Here is a 21,081-nt window from a genome sequence, read left to right as displayed (position 1 = left end):
CCCTGCTTACATTCTCTTTCAAAATAAATAAACTTAAAAGAGAAGGACTTGAGAACCCTTTCCTGGTGAACTTACAAGACAGTGAACAGCTGACACTGCTCTCTCGGCACCGTTAGGAAGCAGGGACGTGGCACCCAAACTTGTTTTATCATCCAGGTGGAAGAAAAACATTGGCCAGACCAGGATTCGGACCCATAGGGAACTCACCGCGAGCCAACCCCTTCAACCCCGCCCCAACATCTAGGATTGAACCCAATCCTACCAAGACCCGGAAAGCAACAACAATGTAAACAACATCCATGGTCACTTTATTTTCAAACAGAGGGGCATATACCCAAAGGAAAGGAGGACGAAGAGCCATCGTGGGGGCCTGCTGAAGTGATCTGTTTAGCCTCGTGACCCGACGGCTATGGGGATAGAGCTGCCCCTCAATGGTACACATACTAGAAAGGTCATTCCCCACAGGAAATGGAGAAAAGGAGGCAAAAAGTCAATGAATCCCTGGAATAGTGCCTCAGAATCACTCCAGGGATGGGGTATGACTGACCGTCAGTCCACAAATGGGAGTGTGAGGGGGATCTGGGGACAGTGGATAGTGCTGGCAGGAAATTATCCTGGATGATGTGCACCGGTCAGAATGGAGGGAGCAGACAAAGCCCTCGGAACAGACAGAGGCAAAGAGCACATTGATTAGAACATTATCTCATAACAGAGGTGGCGCCATTTCCCACCGTTACTGTAAAATAACTGTAACTAATCAAAACACAGAGGCCTCTTTAATGGAGTTAATAAAACTACGGCAGAATGGGAACGGGGTAGAGGTACGACTCCCCAAGGAGAACCCGGGATCGAGGGAGCCATGCTGGCAGGGCCCTGTGGTTCCTCTCCAGGTTCTTAAGAAGGAGCCTCAGCCCAGAAAACAGCAAATATCCGTGACCACTTTGTGGGGCCAAAACAGAGGGTGCCGGGCGGAGCCCCGGTGAAGTGTCCCCAGCGGCTCTCCAAGGGCCGTCCACACTCTCTCCCCTCCAGGACGGGCTGAACGGAGGTGGACATCCGGTTTTTTGTTTCTGGGCACTCTGGCACGTGTCATCACATCTCACAATTTGCACGGGAAGGGGGAGAGGGTGGAGAACGTGGACACCCCGCGTCCCGCTGCAGGACCTGGGGAGCCTAGGGGCGTCCGGCTGAGACAACAGGAGCGGCGAGGCAGCAAGCCGCCTGCCGCCCGGGGTGGGATCACGGCCGCCAGCCCCGGTGGCCTGAGTTCACCTCCTCAAGGGGAAGTCTCCATGGAATGAATATGGTCGCCAACATGGCCGGAAAACCCATCGATGCCGCTCATGGGGCAGATGATGAGTGGGGCCGCACTCTTCCCCCCCGAGTAGCTCAGGCTGAAGTAGGGCCGCACGGGCCCGCAGAAGGTGGCATGAGAGAAAGTGAAAGTGTGACACCGCTCAGTCACGTTGTAGAAGGACACCTCGCCAGCGTCATAGTCCAAGAAAACCCCCACCCGCTGGAGAGGGGTCCGTAGGGGGAGGGCAGTCATTGGGGAGGTGAGAGCCCAGTACTCTTTCCCGTACCACAAGGACACGGCCCAGAACCCATTCTGGGGGGCCGAGGTCACGCCGCCTTTTCTGCACACCGAGTCTTCACAGACGCCGATGGTCCACTTGGCTTTGTCTCCCACCTCCACCTCCCAGTAGTGCCTCCCAGCGATGAAGCACGGAGAGCCCAAGACACAGGGGAACAGATTGAAGCGCTCGGGGTTGTCAGGTAGGTCCTGTTGCAGGTAGCTGTACCGCACTTGCCGGAGGTTATCGGAGAGGATGAGGCTGGGGTAGGCCGTGTCCGGGTCCAGAGTCACGTCCACTGCACAGACAGAGGGGAGGCGAGGGGCAGGTGAGCCAAGGGCCCGCAGAGCGCCTGGAGGGCTCCTGGCCTCTCCCCCACCTCCCCAAGGGGAGAAGACGAGCGCCCCCTGCAGGCTGCCTTCACCTCAAATTCGTCCCGGACTCAACATCCCCCAGATGACTCTGCATTAGCTCACCACCTTTCCAAGCCCAGATGTGTCGAAAGTGCCGAGGTCTTACCTCCATTCTCTTCCTTCTGCATCTTAAGCCACATTACCCATTATCGGCTGAATCTCCCAGACGGCTTTTGGGATCCGAGGTATGTGAATAAGGGACTGCAATCCTGTTACCAATTTGCCCGCCTTTCAAATCACTCTTTTGTATCCTTACTCAACCGTGCAAAAAAACCCCAGTCATCTCTTTTTAACGTCCGGTGCAAGACCCACATCTTCATCAAAAAGTTGTTGTTAGCCAGCCGTGCCATCACCCTCTCCCTCCCTTAGGCCCGACATGATTTATCGCCCACGCCCCATCCCTGGGTGCACCTTGCCAACGTGTGGGGACTTCCCGCTTTGAACTGCCAGGGGCTCTCACATGCCTGTCAAATCCTGCGCGGGAGGAGAACTCCAAACCACAGCCCAGGCAGGCTGAAGGACTCCCATGAAAGCTTCATGATGGGCAACCGGGGAGGTGACCCGGGCCCACACTGGGTTCGTGGTTCAACAATCTGTGCACGGTCATCTGTCTGCCATGCCGTGGGTGTGCCTTGAACCTCCCAGCAGACACTAAACTCCAGGGCAGAACAGTGTCTCCTGCTCCTTTGTTCCCTCTACGGCACCCTGCGCGGTGTCAGACAGGGCAGGACACACACGAGGCATGCGCTTAGCACCTGCTGAAACAGTGGAATATGGATCACAGTGGCCAACACCAACGAACGTAGACCTGCTGTGCTCAGAGCACCTGTCTTCCTGAGGGGGGCGGGGGGTGCACATGACTGCAGACAGCACACACCCATGATGTAGTGCCTCTGGGTCCTTGGGACCCAGTCCCCTGACCCTTGGGTGACAGTGACGGTCATGGGGAGGGGGCTTCGTTCAGTTCCCGCCCAGAGATGGGAGGACCCGACATTCCTGGACCCCCAGCTGAGAACAAAAGCCGAGCTCACTAAGTGGAAGCCCACGGCGGTCCTGAGGCTGGGCCGCAGAGCCACAGGGCACAGTGGGAAGGGGGAGAGGCTTCTCCTCAAGCTCCTGGCCTCCACTTCCTCCACTGGCTTTAGCTTTGGGGCATTTTAGGAAGCAAACACGTTGCAAACACATAGAGACAATGGTTTTTATCTGGTTGTGTTTATCACTTTTACACACATAACCCGAAGAGCCCAAATTTAGGCAGTTTCTCAAATCATTCACGACAGTAGTTTGGGCTTTAGGGTTTTTACCCGTTTCCATATAGTTTTGTCTCCATCACCTACCTGAGTATAACTGAGCCTCTCTCAATTCTGAAAGAACAAGAGAGAAGAAGTTATGGACATCATGTGAGTATTTCCAAGAAATGCCTAACAGAAGGGGCTCTGGTCACCGTCACCATGAAGCCGTGGCCTCATTACACAGCCCAGAATCCCTGCTGCCATCATGCATAGAGTTCTCTACATGGCACGTGACTCCATCGTTCAAGCAAGAATCCGAGGGGAAGGGGGGCTGGGAACTGTGGGTGGGAAGGATAACCATGTGCCTGAGGCTGGTAGCAAATGGGGCCAAACTGAGCCAAGATCAAGGACCCCACCCCAAAGTGGGCCAGCTGGCTCTGCAGGCGGAAACTCGGTTCCATGTTCACACAGTACAGAATTCTTGGCTTCCACAAGCCGCCTCTGCTCGAGGGGCTGCGTGACAGCCGCTACCGTGCTGGGAAAACAGGACCACTCACTTGAAAGGCACTTCCCAGTGGACAAAGCATGTTCACAAATGAGCTCTCACGAGCCTTTTAAGTGGCAGGAGAGCCACAGCAAGGAAGGTCAGGTCTGCACTGACCACTGAACTGACCACTTCTGGGATCATCCAGTCTCTGGTAGAGTTTCTCCCTATCTGTCTGCTTGTGGAAGACATTGGGTGTCCCCTACCTAAGTGTTGCTAAGATGCCAAAAGAGTGTGTATCTGAAAAGATAAAATGCAAACAAGGTCTTAGCATACGTCACACAGGAAACCACCAGAGATTATGGGGATCTGTAAGCTGTAATAAACAAGAAAAGGGTTCACTTCCATCTAAGGGTTTCGGATCCCACAAGACCACCTAGGAACTTTAGCATTTAGGATAAACTCAACTCCTAACTGAATGTGGCTCGTGACCAGAAAATTTTACATTTAAAGGGGCTTCTCTTAAATACCTAAAACACTTTATCTAATAAACAAAAATACAGGATTTATCATGTGTCAGGCCCCATTCCAAAGGCTTTAGAAATGGTAACTAACTTAGTTCTACAGCCTTGTGAGGTGAGAACTACTTTCCTCACGTTACAGACAAGGAAACTACAGTGTGGAATCCTTCCTAAGCGCCAGAGCTGGGCCCTGGGTGGCCTGACTCCTGAAACCCTGTTCCCGCAATTGCCCTGCAGGCGCCGCGTGACCCCCCGTCCTGGTCAGCACCAGTGCCCACGGGCAGAAGTTATGATGTTTGTTAAATACCGGCTCACATCAAGTACAACTGGCATAGTTTCTGTTCATTCTTTTTCTCAAATTAAAAAAATTATTAAATGGGACACCTGGGTGGCTCAGTCGGTTAAGCATCCGACTTGGGCTCAGGTCATGATCTCTGGTCTGTGACTTCAAGCCCTGTGTGGGGATCTGTGCTGACAGGTCAGAAACTGGAGCCTGCTTCGGATTCTGTGTCTCCCTCTCTCTCTGCCCACCCCTGCTCGTGCTCTCTCATTCTCTCAAAAATAAACAAACATTAAAACAAAATTTTTTTTAAGTAGATGTTCATCTTCCCAGGAAACTTCAACATCAAAAGCCCAGTAAATGTACGTATTTACCTTGGATTTTCTCCATATCCGACTGCATTTTTTCTAAGGGGAGAAAAGGAGACATTCAGTTTGCACCCCACAGCTGGCTGGAATATGGATCTTCCCCTCAGGCAATATGCAGATGTTCAGAGCATGAATCCATTTCCCCCACTGGATCTCTCTGCTTGCATTACCTGTGAACTGCTTCAGACTCTCTGTCAAGAACAGACATTTTTGTGCAAAAATGTGGATTTTCTCTTGCAGATCTGGAGGTGTGATCCACGGTTCAGGGATCCGGATTCTTTCAGCTCTAAGTTAAGAAAACAAAACAAAACAATGAGTAAGTACGTCCCCCAACCCCACAACTTCAGGATCCCAGACAAAGCCTGGGATACATTGGCAAACGGTCTTTAAAAGCAGCCACCACAACTCTTTCCCTGCTCCCCTCCTAGACTGTGATCCTCTCGACAAGAGCAGAAGAAACCTCTTGCTCATTCCAAACCCCCCATAGCACGTAGCTCAGGGATTTTCAAATGGCCTGTCCTCAGGAAGGTTCACCTGAACTGAACATAAGGCTGACTTTGCCAGAAAGCACCAGATTCCATCCAAGACCTGAGCTTCACGGTGGACAATGACCCAGTGCCCTCAGGTTCCCAAACACGGGGAGAACATCTTCAGAGAGGTGCCCACTCTGCTCCCTGCTTGTGGGGGTTGGGGGGTGGTGGGTCTGTGGTGAAAACCGATTGCCAACTGCCTCCCGGATACCCCTTCTCCCATGTTCCGAGCTTTCCTGGGTTCCTGGCTGCCCGGGCTAGATGTGACCTTGTGGCTGAGTTCTGACCAATGAGACGGAAGAAGGGTCTTGTGCCCATTGAGAAGCCTGCTTTAAGAGGAGTGTGGCTGGCTAGCGCTCCAGGAACCACCTTAGACTGTAAGATCCAGGACCACAACTCGGGCACCGCAGAAGAGCAAAGGCAAGGAAACCAGCAGACGAGCCCCGGGCCACCTACCTGCACGTCTCTTACACGGCGACACACGTTGTATCATGTGTAAGCCCTAAGCCAATGAGATATTGGGTTCCCTACTTCCCGTGGCCAAACCCAAACACGAACGTCACGAGGTGCTGGGCTCTGAAGGACCTGCTCTCCCTAGGTTGGGCCAGGATGGACCGTGGCACCAAACAGCACAAGCAACAAGTAAGGGCCGTAATCACCGGGGCCACGTGGCTGGGACTGGACGCGTTCTAACCCGTCTCCTCAAAACCAGCAATTTTACCAACATAATTCTATCCACATGGCCTCCCAGCCAAGTCACTCCACGGACACACGAGGCCCTGCCCCAGCTCTTGGGGTGCTCCCTCAGGGCCCGAGTGCTCCCTCACAGCTCTTGAGTGCTCCCTCATGAGGCTCTGAAGTGCTCCCTCAGGGTCCCTGGGGAGTGCTCCCTCTCAGCCCACCTGCAGCCCCCCAGAGGTTTTCACCGTTCAGCATGTCAAGCAGCTTCAGCGTCCGGCTCCTTCAAAGTCAGTCTCTGCCCCTGCACCAAACAGCGTGTCCCCGAGGCCCAGCCCACTGGCCCTCACTGTCTGCCCTGCAAACACCTGCCCACACGGGGGTGCCCCTGCTCCTTCCTGGCCCGGCATCCAGGGAGCTCTCCCTCACTCCCCATTGCGGACACAGCCCAGGAGTAATGAGGACAAGGCCGGGATCCCCGGAACGGGGCAGTAATTATGTAACCCTGAGCCACTCTCTTCTCCCCATTATGGAACCAGGAGGGGTGGCGGGGACAGGACTCTGCAACCCGTAAGAAGTGACTGGGCCCCTGGGAGCCTTCACTAGGTCCCCAGACGTGTCCTCACAAACCACAAGCACAATTCCATCCTTCACCCTCACAATTTGTCAGTAATTCCTGAGTTTTACTGAGAAGATCCATGGTCCATGTGGCTCTCTGCACACAGTGACTCAGTCCAGAGACGGGCAGGACATGTCACTTGGGGAAGATATCCTTCCGAGGCTCTGGGCTCCTTTCGGGACTTAGGAGTGTGAGGGACACGCCATCCTGCACTCGATTGGACACTGGGGGGAGAGAACACTGTACCTGCTCAACGTGTCCCCGATGTCCTACGAGAGAAAGGAGAAGGGTAACTGTGAGAAGTTGTAACTTCGCTTTTCTTTCAGGGATGTCTGTTGAAAACCCAACCATGGGCTGGCCCTCCTGTGAGAAGCCAGGGAGACGTGGACACAACCCAGTCAAGAGGCTAAAAATCGGGCCAAGGAAACCAGGAGGCACATGATTTGCTGTCCCAGCATTTCCTGTGTCCGGCTCCCGCCCCACCGGCCAAGGACATCTTGATCAAATTTCCCAAGTCAAGTACCCCACCCATGCACCCCAACTGTTCACTTGTCCAACTTGCTTCGACTTTTTATTGTGACATAATTTCAAATACACAGAAAAACTGCTAGTACATAGCTCGTGTACACTTGTCACCAAATCACTATGAACACATTTATGTTCAGAACCATTTGAGATCACTCTTTACATTATATCCTTTACCCCTTCATACTTCTGTGTGTACTTCCTAAGGACAAGCATGTTTTCTTACACAATCGCAGTAATCAAGCCCAAGAAAATGAACATGGATGCAACAATTATCTAACCCACAGTCCATATTCTTCTTTAACCAATCATCTTTTTTTTTTAATCTTTATTATTTATTTTTGAGAGAGAGAGAGAGAGAGAGAGAGAGAGAGAATGAGCCGGGGAGGGGCAGAGAGAGAGGGAGACACAGAATCTGAAGCAGGCTCCAGGCTCCATGCTGGTAGCACAGAGCCCAATGCGGGGCTTGAACCCACGAACCGTGAGATCATGACCTGAGCCTAAGGCAGACGCTTAACCAACTGAGCCACCCAGGCACCCCTAATCATCTTTTTTTTTTTAAGTTTATTGATTTATTTTGAGAGAGAAAGTGCAAGTGGGGAGGGGCAGAGAGAGGGAGGCACAGAATCCGAAGCAGCTCCAGGCTCCAAGCTGTCAGCACAGAGCCCGACGCAGGGCTCGAACCCAGGAACCAGGAGATCATGACCTGAGCCGAAGTCAGACACTCAACTGAGCCACCCAGGCGCCCCAACTGTTCACCTTAACAAAGTTCCTCACAGCTAGTCCCCTCCCCCTAGTAACCCAGGACCATTTGCCGCATTCAGCTATCCTGACACTACCTTCCATCTGGAGTGGCTCCCCAGCATTGCTTTCACGACACTGACCCTGGTTGTTACGCCAGAATGTCACCCGTCCTTTGTAGTCTTTCAGACACTCCCCTCATGATTAAATCCAGGCTGTATCCCCTTGAGGAGTGTATGGTGCATCCTCCTAAAGACACATGATATTCCCTGGCCCCTTACTGGCGATATTTTGATCACTGGCTAGGTACTGTGTTTCCTCTTGTAACTAGCAAGCAATGTGAAAGTGATACTTTGAAATTGTGTTACTATTCCCATCTTTCTCAAACTTCCTCCCTTAGATTTAACATCCACTGATAACGACTGTCTGAATTAACTTCTATGATGGTTGTTAACTGGTCCTTTTCTAGCTTCAAAGTTCATTTTATTCTTTACATGTTTGTTTATTTTTGAGAGAAAGAGTGTGAGTGGGGGAGGGGTAGAGAGAGAGAGAAACAGAGGATCTGAAGTGGGCTCTGTGCTGACAGCAGCGAGCGGGACGCGGGGCCCAAACTCACAAACCTGAGATCATGACCTGAGATGAAGCCGGACACTCAACCAACTGAGCCACCCAGGCGCCCCCAAATTCCTCCCATATCACTTAATCGACATTCTCCTGGAAAGAGTAGTTTCCTCCTATTTATTATTAGTATGGACTCATATATTCTTACTTTAATAGGCTATAATCCATCACTGTTCTTATTTATTTTGGTGCTAAAAACTGAGACTTGGCCAGAGTCTCTGTCACTTTTTACCCTATCCCTTTCCATCCATTTCCCCCACCTGGTTTATCCTTCCATGGTTTCCTCTGCAAAAATAAGCAGATACATGATTTTCAATTACCTTCTTTCTTCCACAGAAAGTACCATATGCTGCATTTTGCGCTTTTTCACTTAACACATTCCTGGACACACTGCATCAGTGCATGGGTCTCATGGGTATCTTCCTTCCTCTTGCCTACAGCTGCCTACTATCCCATCGTGTGTACACATGCAGAATTGATTCAGCCAGTCTCAGTCTGGAAGGTGGTTTTTCCCAGTACTTTGCTACTACAATGTTACATCATGTAACTTTGTGTGTATGCATTTTTGGACCCATTTTCATACTTGGGTAAATTCCTGCAAGGACCCTTGGTACAGGTCTAATTGCACACACACTTTGTTAAATACTCTGCCAAACACTCGGTCTTCCTACCAGCACAGGAGTTCTCTCTCCCACATCTTTGCTAACAGCATATCGAATTAGGAAAATTTTGCTACTCTGGGAGCACCTGGCTGTCTCTGTCGGTTAAGCATCCGATTCTTGGTTTCTGTTCAGGTCACGTTCTCACAGTTTGGGAGTTCGAGCCCTGCATCAGGCTCTGTGCTGACGGCTGAGAGCCTGGAGACTCTGTCGGATTCTGTGTCTCCTTCTCTCTCTCTGCCCCTCCCCCGCTTGTGCTGTCTCTATCAAAAATAAATGAACATTAAAATAAAACATTTTAGGGGTGCCTGGGTGGCTCAGTCGGTGGGGCGTCCAACTTCAGCTCAGGTCATGACCTCGCGGTTTGTGAGTTCGAGCCCCGCGTCGGGCTCTGTGCTGACGGCTTGGAGCCTGGAGCCTGCTTCAGATTCTGTGTCTCCCTCTCTGGTCCTCCTCTACTCACACTCTGTCTCTCTCTCTCTCTCAAAAATAAACATAAAAAAAGTTAATAAAATAAACAAAACATTTTAAAAATTGTGAGAAAACAAACAAAAGCCTCCAATACAATGTTAAGTAGAGGCAGGCAACAGCGGGCATCTTGTCCTGTCCCTGACCTCACGGGGAATGCTTCTAACAATTCCCTGTGAAGTAAGATTCAGCCCACTTTTCCCAGGCTGTCCACCGTAGCCACTCTGGTCATGATCAAGACCCTCTCCCTCCTCCATGTCCACAGCCCTTTTCTTCAACAGATCCATCCTTTCAAAAATGTCCTCGCAAGTATCATCGGCCTTAAGAAGTAATGATAATTTTTAAAACGCCGAGCGCTCACTTTGGCAGCACATCCACTCAGACCGGAACGTGGCCCCTGATCACATGATGCAACCAGGAGGGAAGCGAGTCAGGCACTGCCTTTCAGAGCGCCATTCACAATCGCCAAACGTCCGCCAACTCATGAACGGAATACCACACGAGGAAACATAACACGCTGCGTATCCGCACAGTGGAACGTTACCCAGCCGCGAAAGCAAATGCAGCACTGACACAGCTGAACCGAGAATAAGGTTTGTGAGTGAAAGGAGTCAGACAAAAGGCCTCCGGGTGCCGGACTCTAACAGGCAAACCCATGAGACACGGTCGCCAGTGGGTAGAACTGAGTGACTGTTCAACGGATGGATACAAGGTTTCCTTCTGAGATGATGAAAGCCTTCCCGAACTACAGAGTTGTGATGATCGAACAATACTGTGAGTTTACTAAATACTGCTGAATGTACACTTTTTTTTTTTTGAGAGTGAGTGCAAGCAGTGGAGGAGGAGGAGGAGGGGAGAGAGAAAGAGAGAGAGAGAGAGAGAGAGAGAGAGAGAGAGAGAATCCCAAGCAGGCTCCACACTCAGCCTGATAGAGGGCTTGATCCTATGACCCAGAGATCATGATCTGAGCTGAAACCAAGAGTCAGATCCTTGACCAACTGAGCCACCCATGTGCCCCCATGAGTCCTACACTCGGAAGTGGTTGAAATGGGGGCACCTGGGTGACTCTGTTAAGCTCAGGTCATGATCTCATGGTCCGTGGGTTCGAGCCCTGCGTCGGGCTCTGTGCTGAAAGCTCAGAGCCTGGACCCTGCTTCGGATTCTGTGGTTCTCTCTCTCTGCCTGTCCTCCACGCACACTCTGTCTCTCTCTCAAAAATAAATACACATTAAAAATAAAAAAAACTAAAAAAAAAAAGAAATGGTTGAAATGATGAACTTATGTAAATTTTCTCCCAATAAAACGAAAAAAAACCTCTCCACTCCACCTTATAAAGCCCTAATCCTGGATACACACAAATTCCAACTTCCCCTGGGCCTGTACCCCAGCAGTCGTGGTCTCAGAGAATGTCACACGACAGGGCAGACTGGCCCCAGTATAAACTGACGTTCCCTGACCAAGTGACCCTCCCATGTCTCACAAAGCACCTGGTCTTCCCAGACTCTGAAACAATTATTTAAAACCTTCCCCCCATTCTCCAAAGCCCACATTTTCCCAAACTCCTGCTCGGTAACAATAGAGGATCCTGCTTTCCAAAGTCAAGAGAACAAGAGACACCAGGGTCGCCTGCCCAGCCTCACCCTGCCTGCATCCTCCCCTCACCCTCCTGTCCCCCCAAAGATCTTCCCGAACTAACTCCTATGCACACATTGGTCCTCCTTCCCTTCTGCCCTCCCTCTCAGGCAGACAGCCGTGATTTACAGCCTCAGTGATGTTCCCGACCCGCATCCTTACAGCAGACTCTGCTTGTTTACCTCGTTTCTTTAAGCATCCCCTCCCCGCAAAGCCCCACGACCTCACCCCACCTCCGAGTACTTTCTTGCCTCTCCTCATGGTCTTACTCCTCGACATACTCACCCGCCCCTGTGGTGTCCCTCACCCTGCCAGTGACCACTGTCCCCAACGTGGGTCCTGCCCCACACTGTCCAGTGTTCCTACAGAAGAGCATCTGTGGTGCCCACGGCTTTAAACCAAGTGGATGTCAGCCCTCGACTGCGTGGGACCCTGCTGTCCCCCTCCCTCCTCCTGGTCACGTTCTGCCACACACGCTGGCCACGTGTTCCCTCTGCAAAGTCCTCCTTTGCTCCCTGGCGATGAAATACCGGTGCTCATTAAGGTTCAAGGCTAGGCCTTCTTATCCTAAAGCAGGAGTCAGACACTAGCTCTCAAAGGCCACATGGCACGCTGTTCTGCTTTTGCGAGCCGTGTGGGTCTCACAGGTGCACCCTCTGCTCTGGCAGTGGAAAAGCAACAATGCACTGTGTGGCTTCGTGCCGACAGCACGCACACGACGGAGTTAGAATTTTATATAATTTCACGCTCCACAAAATAAAACTCTGATGGTTTCCAATCACTTACAAGTGTAAAAACCACACTGGGCCCGCAGACCACAGAAAAACAGGAGGGGAGCACTTTGCTGACCCTTGACCTGGGCCATCATCTCCCTTTTAACGGCGTTTATCAACATCTCTTCTATCGCTGTTCACTCCTTTGTTGTCCGACCTCCACACGAGATGAATTTCAGCAGAGCCCCTGCACCATTCACCCCGTGCCTGGACCAGGGCCTGACCCAGAGCAGACTATCCACAAGCACAGAGTGAACACCAGCTCTGTCCTGGTCTGGCTGGGTTGGGGGGCCACCCAGCCGTATCACAGGCCCTACCCCAGGCTCGACTCCCAGGGCGGCTTGGGCCAATGGCCCCGGCTCCAGTGCCGACCATTTGCTGGCTGTGCCCACACGTGTGTGCACGTGAAAATGACGAGATACTGCACGGAGGTGGTCTTTACAGGGCATGTGGGCCCAAGCCCTCCTTCCACCAGGAGATCGGGTCACTGAGGCCCAGAGAAGCCAAGAACCTTGCCTGTGATCACAGCACTTGTCCACTGAGCTCCCTGCGGGCCGTGTGGACAGGTGCGCTGACGCTTACCTGCAGTAGCTCCCTGGTGGGCTGCTGCTGCTTCTCCTCCAGCTGGGCAATCAGGCCACTCAAGTGGGAGATGTTGCAGGAGAACTGGGTGATGGCGCCATTGATGCTGTTGTAGATGGCCAGGTCCAGCTCCTCCAGACGGGCCAGGAGGCGGTACTCATGTTCCTTCAAGGAGTGATAGAGCTGCTCAAACTCCCAGACGATCTTCTCCCTCTCCATCTGGGTCAGGCTCTGCGCAGGGGACAGGCAGGGGCACTGAGGAGAGGGAAGGCTCTCTTCTAGTGCCCTCTGTGTTTGTCCTGGACTGTCAGCGCCACCCCCCCCCCCCCCCAATCATCCCATCCCAGTGTTCTCGCGGAGCACACGCAGTGACAGAGAAGCCACAGAAGGTAAGAGAGGAGAACATACCTGCCTGGCAGGGCGCTGGGAGGCATGAAAGACTGCCAGGAAGTAACGGGTCAGGTACGGGGGACGGACTGGAACACTTATTCCTTGCATCATGACCGTGGCCACGTCACTGAGGCCCTTCCCATGTCACCCGTACCTTCTTTCTGTCCTTCAGGGGTGTTCATCAACTACCCCCTCCCTGGCTCTGGGTGTGTTCCCTCCTGGTGCAGACCTGTTTGCCAAAGCCAGTCCGCCCTCCCTTCTCACCCCACCTCCCAATGACAGGCCTCCCTTAAAGCTCTCTGCTCAACTCCCTTTGTTTACTCCTGTGGAATAGTTTTATTGGGACACAACCACACCCATCGTTCACATAGTGTACTTAGCTGTCGTCAAGTTACAAGAGTTGAGCAGTTGTGACAGAGATGATGCGGCCCACAGAGCCAAAAATACTTAGTATCTGGCCCTTTACAGAAGCTTTCTAAGCCAGACTCCTGAGGATATCCCTTCGTGAAGCATCCGACTAACCGCCATTCCTAAGCACTCACTGTGGGACAGTGACGCTCACACACTTGTTTTAAATCCTTCCCACAAGGTCACACCTCTCCTTAGCTACACTGAGTTTTTTAAAGATATAAAGGATACAATGTAATCTTAGAAATGGAAAATTAAAGCTGAAAGAGACCTTAAAGGGCAACTGACTCAGTGCTTCTCAAAGGGGTTGTTACTGGCACTCTGGTGGGGGGACAAGTTTGCCTGGCATGACCCTGTTCTCCCGTTGCAGGACATTCAGGATCTCTGCCCTCCCCTCCCCAGTCACTCAGTTCCTCAAGTGACAACCAAACCACACAGCACTGGAGGGAAGGAGAGAGCAGTACCAGCCTTGCTGAAAAACCACGAGGCCAGCCTGCCCATTTCACAGAGGAGCAGACCGGTCCAGGGAGGGCGTATCACTCTCTCCATCTACCCAACTGGCTAGTGTCAGGGCCAAGAAGCATGTGCAAGAGTCCTGGTTCTCAGAGATGGGTCTTCCTCCCCTCTGACAACCGTCCCCCAGGGGACACAATGGCTGTGTGCATGGTGACTTGAGTCCACTCAGGCTCACTAGGACACTCTCCATCCGTCAGAACTATTTTCAAGCAAGGGGAGCTGAGGTCTCGGAGGATTGTGTGGGCAGAGGAAACGGCGGTGTCTGAAGGCATCCTGAGAAGTTCCCTGTCCAGGACTGGCAAAATTTCACAAGATGGTGCCAGACTCTACTAGTCTAAGACTTGCCTTTCAGATGTGAGCACCTCTAGGGAATTTCTTAAAAAAAAATTTTTTTAATTGTTTTATGTATTTTTGAAAGAGAGACACAGAGTGAGCAGGGACGGGCAAAGAGAGAGGGAGACACAGAATCTGAAGCAGGTTCCAGGCTCCAAGCTGTCGGCACGGAGCCCGACACGGGGCTCAAACCGACACACTGCGAGATCACGACCTGAGCCAAAGTCGGACGCTTAACCGACGGAGCCACCCAGGCACCCCAAGGGAATTTCTAATATTTTATTTACTATTTTAAAAAATTACTCAAGCACCTACATGGTGGATATAGAAGTATATATCGTAAAAGTCTATGGGGGCACCTGGTTTGCTCCGTCGGTTAAGCAACTTCAGCTCAGGTCACGATCTCACCGTTTGTGAGTTCGAGCCCCGAGCCCACAATGGGCTCTGACAGCTTGGGGCCTGGAGCCTGCTTCTGATTCCGTGTCTCGCTCTCCCTGTGACCTTCCCCTGCTTGTGCTCTGTCTCAAAAATAAGTAAATATTAAAAAAAAAAAAAAAAGTCTGTACTTCTAGTTTATTTTGTTTTGGCTGTTAAAAAATAAACACACACACACACACACACACACACACACACACACATCTCGATCACAAATTAGGACATCAGTCACTTGCTGAGGCCACTTCATAAGCCACTGTCAGCAGAATGGCACCAAAGGAAGCTAACCATGGCCAAGAATTTCACGTGTATCAGTGTCGTCAAGGATCAACCCCATGTACACAAAACTAACAGGTTACACTTTTGATAGGTCAGATCTCCAGGGGTCCCAACCTCAGCTCTTCCCAAGTGTGGGGAACCCCTCGGTTCTCCAGGTGAGTCCCCAACTGCCATGTGGGGTTGTTTCATCTGCATCCAGAAGTTCTGGATGACTTGACTGGATATGTTAAGGGAAGTAACAGCCTCACACGCGACAGAGTGAGCAGCAGTGGCGATACTAGCAGTGAATCCCAAGTTCCCTTACCAAGAGTTCAGCTCGGGCCTGCTCCCCCTGTGCCCGACGCCTCTTCTTTAAGTCTTTCACTCTTTTCAGATGGTCCAGCTGGTTCTGGATTTGCTCCTGGCAAAAGCAAAAAGTTGCACAGTTGGAAATTAGGCAGACCTCAGCATGGCCATTGTGCCTATTACCCACGCGAGACCATATTCCCTGGTTAGAGCCTGTCCTGGGACCGCACCGCCATCCCCAGGGCACAGGGGTCACTCCTCTCTTCGGCAGTCAGTGTGTGTGTCTTAAACCTGCGGGGGGCCTGCCTATCCCAGGAAGGCATCCTTCAGCGAAAAGGTGAGTGGAGGCTTAGGGGTAAGCGGGGGCTCTTCCGACGCGCACACGGAGAAAATGCCCTGACCACTACCTTCGCAGCCTCCTCGAAGGTTATCACCAGCCTAAAATAATGTACCTGAAAGCATGTACCTTAAAGGCTACGTGACTATGCATGAATGTAGTCACTTTCACCTACACACACAGGCCATTGCTCGTGTGCCTTTCCCGCAGCCCTCAAACACACGGACAACAGCACATGCGTTCCCCACACATAGCCTGACAACTGTCACACTCAACACTCTGTTTCCATGTGGCTGTTTGGCTGTGCCAGCGTGCTGGCTCGACGCTTCACAAGGGCCACCCACTCGTGCTGTTTCGTTCAACCTTCATAGTAGCTGCTAACTCCGGAGCCTCGGGGCTCTTAACTGCCTCCAGCAGGAAAGGACCCCGCTGCCTTCCGTGAGCTTCCAGAACAGGCCGGAGCCCAGGCCAGGGCCGGGGAAACGCGCGCAGACGGAGGCACGCGCACCTGCGGGACGCGAGCACCTGCCGGTCACCGTGCGCGTGTGCTCCGCGCGAGCGATCCGTGTGCGGAGCGCGCGGTCTGACGCGCATCCTGCGCTCGGTCCAGGGAGGGGGGGCGGGTCTCCGCGGGGAAGTGCCCGGGGGTGGGGGGGACCGGGAGACCCCCGGCTTCCCCCGCACGCGGGCGCCGGGGCTCCGCGGAGGAAATGACGGCTGCGGCGCCCGCGTCCGGCTCAGCCATTTTCTAGGCGGGGAGGAGGAAGCCCCCCGCCCCCGCCCCCGCCCGCCTTTGTCCGCGCGCCGCGCGGCCCTCACCTTGAAGCCCTCCACCGCCTCCTCGAGCGGCAGCACGCTGTGGCCGCGGTGCTCGCGGGAGCGGTCGCACACCACGCAGATGGGCATCTGGTCCTCCTCGCAGTACAGCTTGAGCGGCTCGCGGTGCTTCTCGCACGCGCCCATCTCGCCGCCGGGCCCCGACGGCCGCTCGGTGCGCAGCTGCTTCACCAGCTGGGTCACGTTGGCCAGGTGCCGGTTGGGCCGCATGTGGCGCTGCGGGAAGGTCTCCCGGCACTGCGGGCACGACACGTCGGTCTCCGCCGCGCCCCAGCAGCGGGTGAGGCACGCGCAGCAGATGTTGTGGCCGCAGTCGAGCATCATGGGCTCGGCGAAGTACTGCAGGCACACGGGGCAGCTGGTCTCCTGCTGCAGGCACTCGGCCACGCTCCCGGAGGCCATGGCGCGGCCCCACTCCCGCTTCCGGGCGGCGCCTCCCGGGCCGGGACCCCGGGGCGCGCGCGCGCTGGGCCTCCCCCGCCTGCGCCGCGCCCTCCCTGCGCCGCGGCGCGCCCCCGGGGCCGAGCGGGCGTGGGGCCGGGGGGCCGGAAGGCGGGGGGGGGGGGCGGGGGTCCCGCGGCTGCGCGAGGGGCGGGGGGGGGGCCGCCGAGGGGCGCCGCGGGCCGGACTCGCGCGGCCGGCGCTCGGGGCGCGCAGGACGACGTGGCCGCGTCCGAGCGGATCCCGGCGCGAGCGGAAGGGGCGGCCCGGGGGCGGGGTTTGGGCCGGGATCCCGCGCGCCTTCACCGCCCCGGGTCCGTGCGCGCTTCGCCTCCCGCGGCCCCGGGCCTGGATCGCCCCCACACACCTCTCCGGGCCTGGACCTCCCTACCCATCCACCTCCCTCCCCACCCACCTTCCCGGGCCTGGAGCTCCCCCCACTTCCCTGAGCCTGGACACACCTACCCGGGCCTGGACCCCCCTCCACCTCCCGGGGCCTAGTCCCCCCTCCCCCCAGGCCTGGACCCCGCCTCCACCTCCCCGGGCCTGGACACCCACCCCCGCATCTCCCCGAGCCTGGACCTCCACCCACCTCCCCGCGTTTGGACCCCACCACCACCACCTCCCCAGCCCTGGACCGCCCCTCCACCTCCCCGGGCCCGGACCTCCCCTCCCTGAGCCTGGATTCCCCCCACCTTCACCCGGGCTTTGCTCAGGGTCCCTGCCCGGCCCCCGGCCTCAGCCTAGTTGTGGGGGGCGGGGGTGGGGGGTGGGGTTGGCGAGGACAGTTGTGGCGTTTCCAGGAGGCTGGAGCATGCGAGCAGCCGGAACCCTCGCAATTTTGTTTCCAGAAAGGAAGTCTTACCTGTGTGCTGGCAACATTTCTGTAACACAGAATCAGACCCGTGCCCCTCGGCTCCTTCCCACTGTTCCCAAGCCAGCGGGTTTACCGCCAGAGCCTCAGCATCCTCTCCGGAGAAATGGGAATGATCACGACAGCCCAACAAGGAGGGAGCCCACCCCGTTTAGTGTTTTAGCCATAAGGGTGTTTATCCATTACACCGAAAGTGCTCACCGGGCACAGAATCGGCTAGAAACCCGCAAGCCTGCCCCTTCCTGGTCACCACTGGACAAGTGCGCCCACCTTGGGATTTCCTGGTCTCCTTTGCTGTTTCCTCACTACTGTCCTCATCCTCTTGGTTTCATTCAATCCGGACAGTCTCGCCTTGCTTTCTCTCTCTACAGACCTCTCTTTATTTTAATTTCCGTTGTTACACCGTGACCGAAGTTATTTCAACACTGTCAGATTGCAGACGTTTTAAGGTGAGTTAGTAGCCAGGTGACTGAGCATTTCCAGTAATTTCCCTACTGACACTGCCAGGATGGGACTCCTCCTTAGAAAAGCCCCCAAATGCCCCTTTCATTCTGTCACTTCTCACTCAAATCTCCAAAGCTACCCCTTTTTTTTTTTTTTTTTTTTTGCCTCCCAGACATTGTCCACACCGTGGAGCACCAGGTTCCAGGGAGTGCTCTGGCCTCCACCGCAGACTAACACCTTCACTGTCCTCTCAGGAAGCCACAACCCCAACCCAGCTTCTTAGGGCTTAGGTGGTGCCCACCACAGCCCTCTGCAGGCCTGCTCACTGATCCTACCCCTCCTCAGAGTGTAACCTAAGCAAACAGCACACTGACGGCTCTCTTCCCCTGTGAGTCTCCCACGTTCACGCGGAACCTCAGATTCTGAGCACTTGGCTGTTTTCTAGGCGGAGACTTCAGCTCCCTTGCCTGGAACCCTCACCTCTCTTACAAAGTTCTAAAGCAGGACATACTTTTTTCTTTCTTTCTTTTTTCATCCCCCCGCCCAATGTTTCTCCATTTTACCCCCTAAGCATACTTTTAAAGTAGGAAGTGACTTTAGCCCTCACACAGCCCAACATACTTCATAAATAGGAAACTGATACCAGACACTAAGGTACTTCAAAGAGGAGAGTCCTCTCCAGGACTCTCTATTTCGACTTGCTCTAATCAGACTGCTCTCTATTTCGACTTGCTCTAATCAGACTGAAAATAATTTGTTATTTATTCCGTTGTAAAGTGACCAGTGTTCAAACACACATGCCTATTAGAGGCAAGAGGGAGACTTTTAAAAAAATTGTTATTATTTTATTTGGAGAGAGAAAGAAAGGAGACAGAGTGTGAGTTGGGGTGGGGGGGGACAGAGAGAGACAATCTTAAGCAGGCCCCATGCTCAGCACAGAGCCGGACGTGGGGCTCCGTCCCATAAACCACAAGTCCATGACCTGAGCTGAAATCAAGAGTCAGAGGCCTGATGGACTGAGCCACCCAGGCGCCCAGAGGCAAGAGGGGAATTTACTAGGCAGCCCAGACCAGGAACCAATAGGCAAAGTGGGGACAGTGACTAACTGTAGGACAGATGTCCCTTCCAGGAGAGGAGATACTCTCCTATCTCACCAAAGATTGCCGTTGAAAATGCGGGCCCAGCATACTGCCAAAGTTTTAGCTCAAGAGAAGGCAGGAATCTAGAGTTTTATACGAAACTTTAATGACTTTTAAGTGTTGAAAACTAAAGATTGTAAAAATATCTCTGCAGAAGAAACTGACCTCCTGGTCTCCAGTTTGGGGCTCTGGGACACATATTTATTTTAATAAGTGCCTTTCTGTCTGAACAGAATAATATTTTACAGCCAGTCTCCACTCGTACCTTCCAGTTTTATTCCAGATAGCAATATGCTCAATAAAAGACACTTCCTGGGCCCTTTGCTGCCAGTGGGAAAGTACCTCCTGAAGGCAGTGTTACCTTGTCCAACTGGTTATGGATATGTTGTTATCAGGTGAACCGGGGAGACCCTGGGGCCTCAACCCAGCCCCACCCAAAGATGTCACCAAAGGTTCTTGGTCTCATCAGGAGAAAGAATTCAAGGGCAGAGGCAACACAGTGGACGAGCAACACAGCAGGAAAGTTTATTGAAGACAGAGTTGGGAGAGCCGGAGACAGGGATGGATGGAGAGAGCTGCCTGTAGGCAGAGAGCCAGAGGACACAGGGTGCAAGCCTGTTAGCTGCACGCCCTGGGGTTGGGTTTCTGCCTTTTATTGACAGTTGTTAACAAGGCTGTGGAGAATCCCTTGCTTGGGGCGGGGATTCTTGGAAGCAGGGTTTGGGGGCTCCCTTCCTTATTTGACCAGGAGCTTCCTGTCCTGGTGTGCCACCTGGGGCTTCTCGGGGAGTGCGCGGCAGACAGGCCTCTGACCCTCCCCACGGCTGGGCGTGGCCTCCTCCGTGCTGGCCTCCAGGCTTCCCCTTAGAGCCTAACGAACTGCACTGTGACCCTGGGATTAACCTTTGTCCTTCCTTCTTCCAGCCTGGAATGTGCACGAGATGATAGGAGCTTGAGCGGCTGTCCTGGACCAGGAAGCAATCTGGAACACCAGAAGCCGACTAGGAGGGTGCAGTGGAAAGGCGACTAAGCCTGGGTCCTTACACACTGCAGAGTGTCTGCAGCAGGCTTCATGGTCCGCTAAAGCCACTGTCTTATTTAAGCCACTTACTTGGATGGTCTGCATATGCAACTAAAACCAACCCTAACTAATAATATACAGTTTTTATTAATAAACAATTTTCTTTTTCTTTTTTTCTCTATTTTGAGGGGAAGAAGGACAGAGAGAGAGAGAGAGAGAGAGAGAGAGCATGCTCGCAAGCAGGAGCCAGCAGGGGAGGACCAGTCAGCACAGAGCCAGATGTGGGGGCTCAAACTCACGAACTGTGAGATCCTGACCTGAGCACGAAATCAAGAGTCAGATGCTTATTAGACTGAACCACCTGGGTGCCCCTAAGCTATTTTATTTTAAAATAAATTCCTACCTACTCTCTTTACTCAATCTGGCTGCTAAATATGAGCTCCTAATATTAGCTAAACCAGAGGACACCTCAGTCTTTACCTTACAGGTTTTGAGGCATTTGACAGGGTTGACCCCTTCCCTTCTTGGATTGCTCTTTCTCTGGGCTCCAAACTGAGTAGGGCCTGGTGATGCCTAAGGTATTTGTGCTTCCTCTGCTCCTCTTATCTGCCTTCAGCATGTGACACCAAAGTTAGTCTGGAA

The 21,081-nt window shown here is 53.4% G+C and overlaps 1 protein-coding gene and 1 long non-coding RNA gene across 2 annotated transcripts; one reads left to right on the top strand and one right to left on the bottom strand.

Annotated features, from left to right (window-relative positions):
* Window positions 1-287: 287 nt before the first annotated feature.
* Window positions 288-17,011, bottom strand: TRIM27 (tripartite motif containing 27). Its single transcript, XM_043590582.1, has 8 exons — window positions 16,503-17,011; window positions 15,366-15,461; window positions 12,701-12,931; window positions 6,946-6,968; window positions 5,043-5,158; window positions 4,879-4,911; window positions 3,325-3,351; window positions 288-1,872 (listed from the first exon to the last, which is right to left on the bottom strand). The coding sequence occupies exons 1-8, from the start codon at window positions 16,920-16,922 to the stop codon at window positions 1,277-1,279; spliced, it is 1,542 nt and encodes a 513-aa protein (XP_043446517.1). The 5' UTR covers window positions 16,923-17,011; the 3' UTR covers window positions 288-1,276.
* Window positions 17,012-17,566: 555 nt separating this feature from the next.
* Window positions 17,567-20,606, top strand: LOC122489092. Its single transcript, XR_006298831.1, has 2 exons — window positions 17,567-18,284; window positions 20,343-20,606. It is a non-coding gene; the product is annotated as an uncharacterized LOC122489092 (long non-coding RNA).
* Window positions 20,607-21,081: the final 475 nt, after the last annotated feature.

The sequence above is a fragment of the Prionailurus bengalensis genome, chromosome B2 (assembly GCF_016509475.1).
Source record: "Prionailurus bengalensis isolate Pbe53 chromosome B2, Fcat_Pben_1.1_paternal_pri, whole genome shotgun sequence".
NCBI classification, from domain to species: domain Eukaryota; kingdom Metazoa; phylum Chordata; class Mammalia; order Carnivora; family Felidae; genus Prionailurus; species Prionailurus bengalensis.
This window is presented reverse-complemented; position numbering and strand designations above follow the sequence as displayed.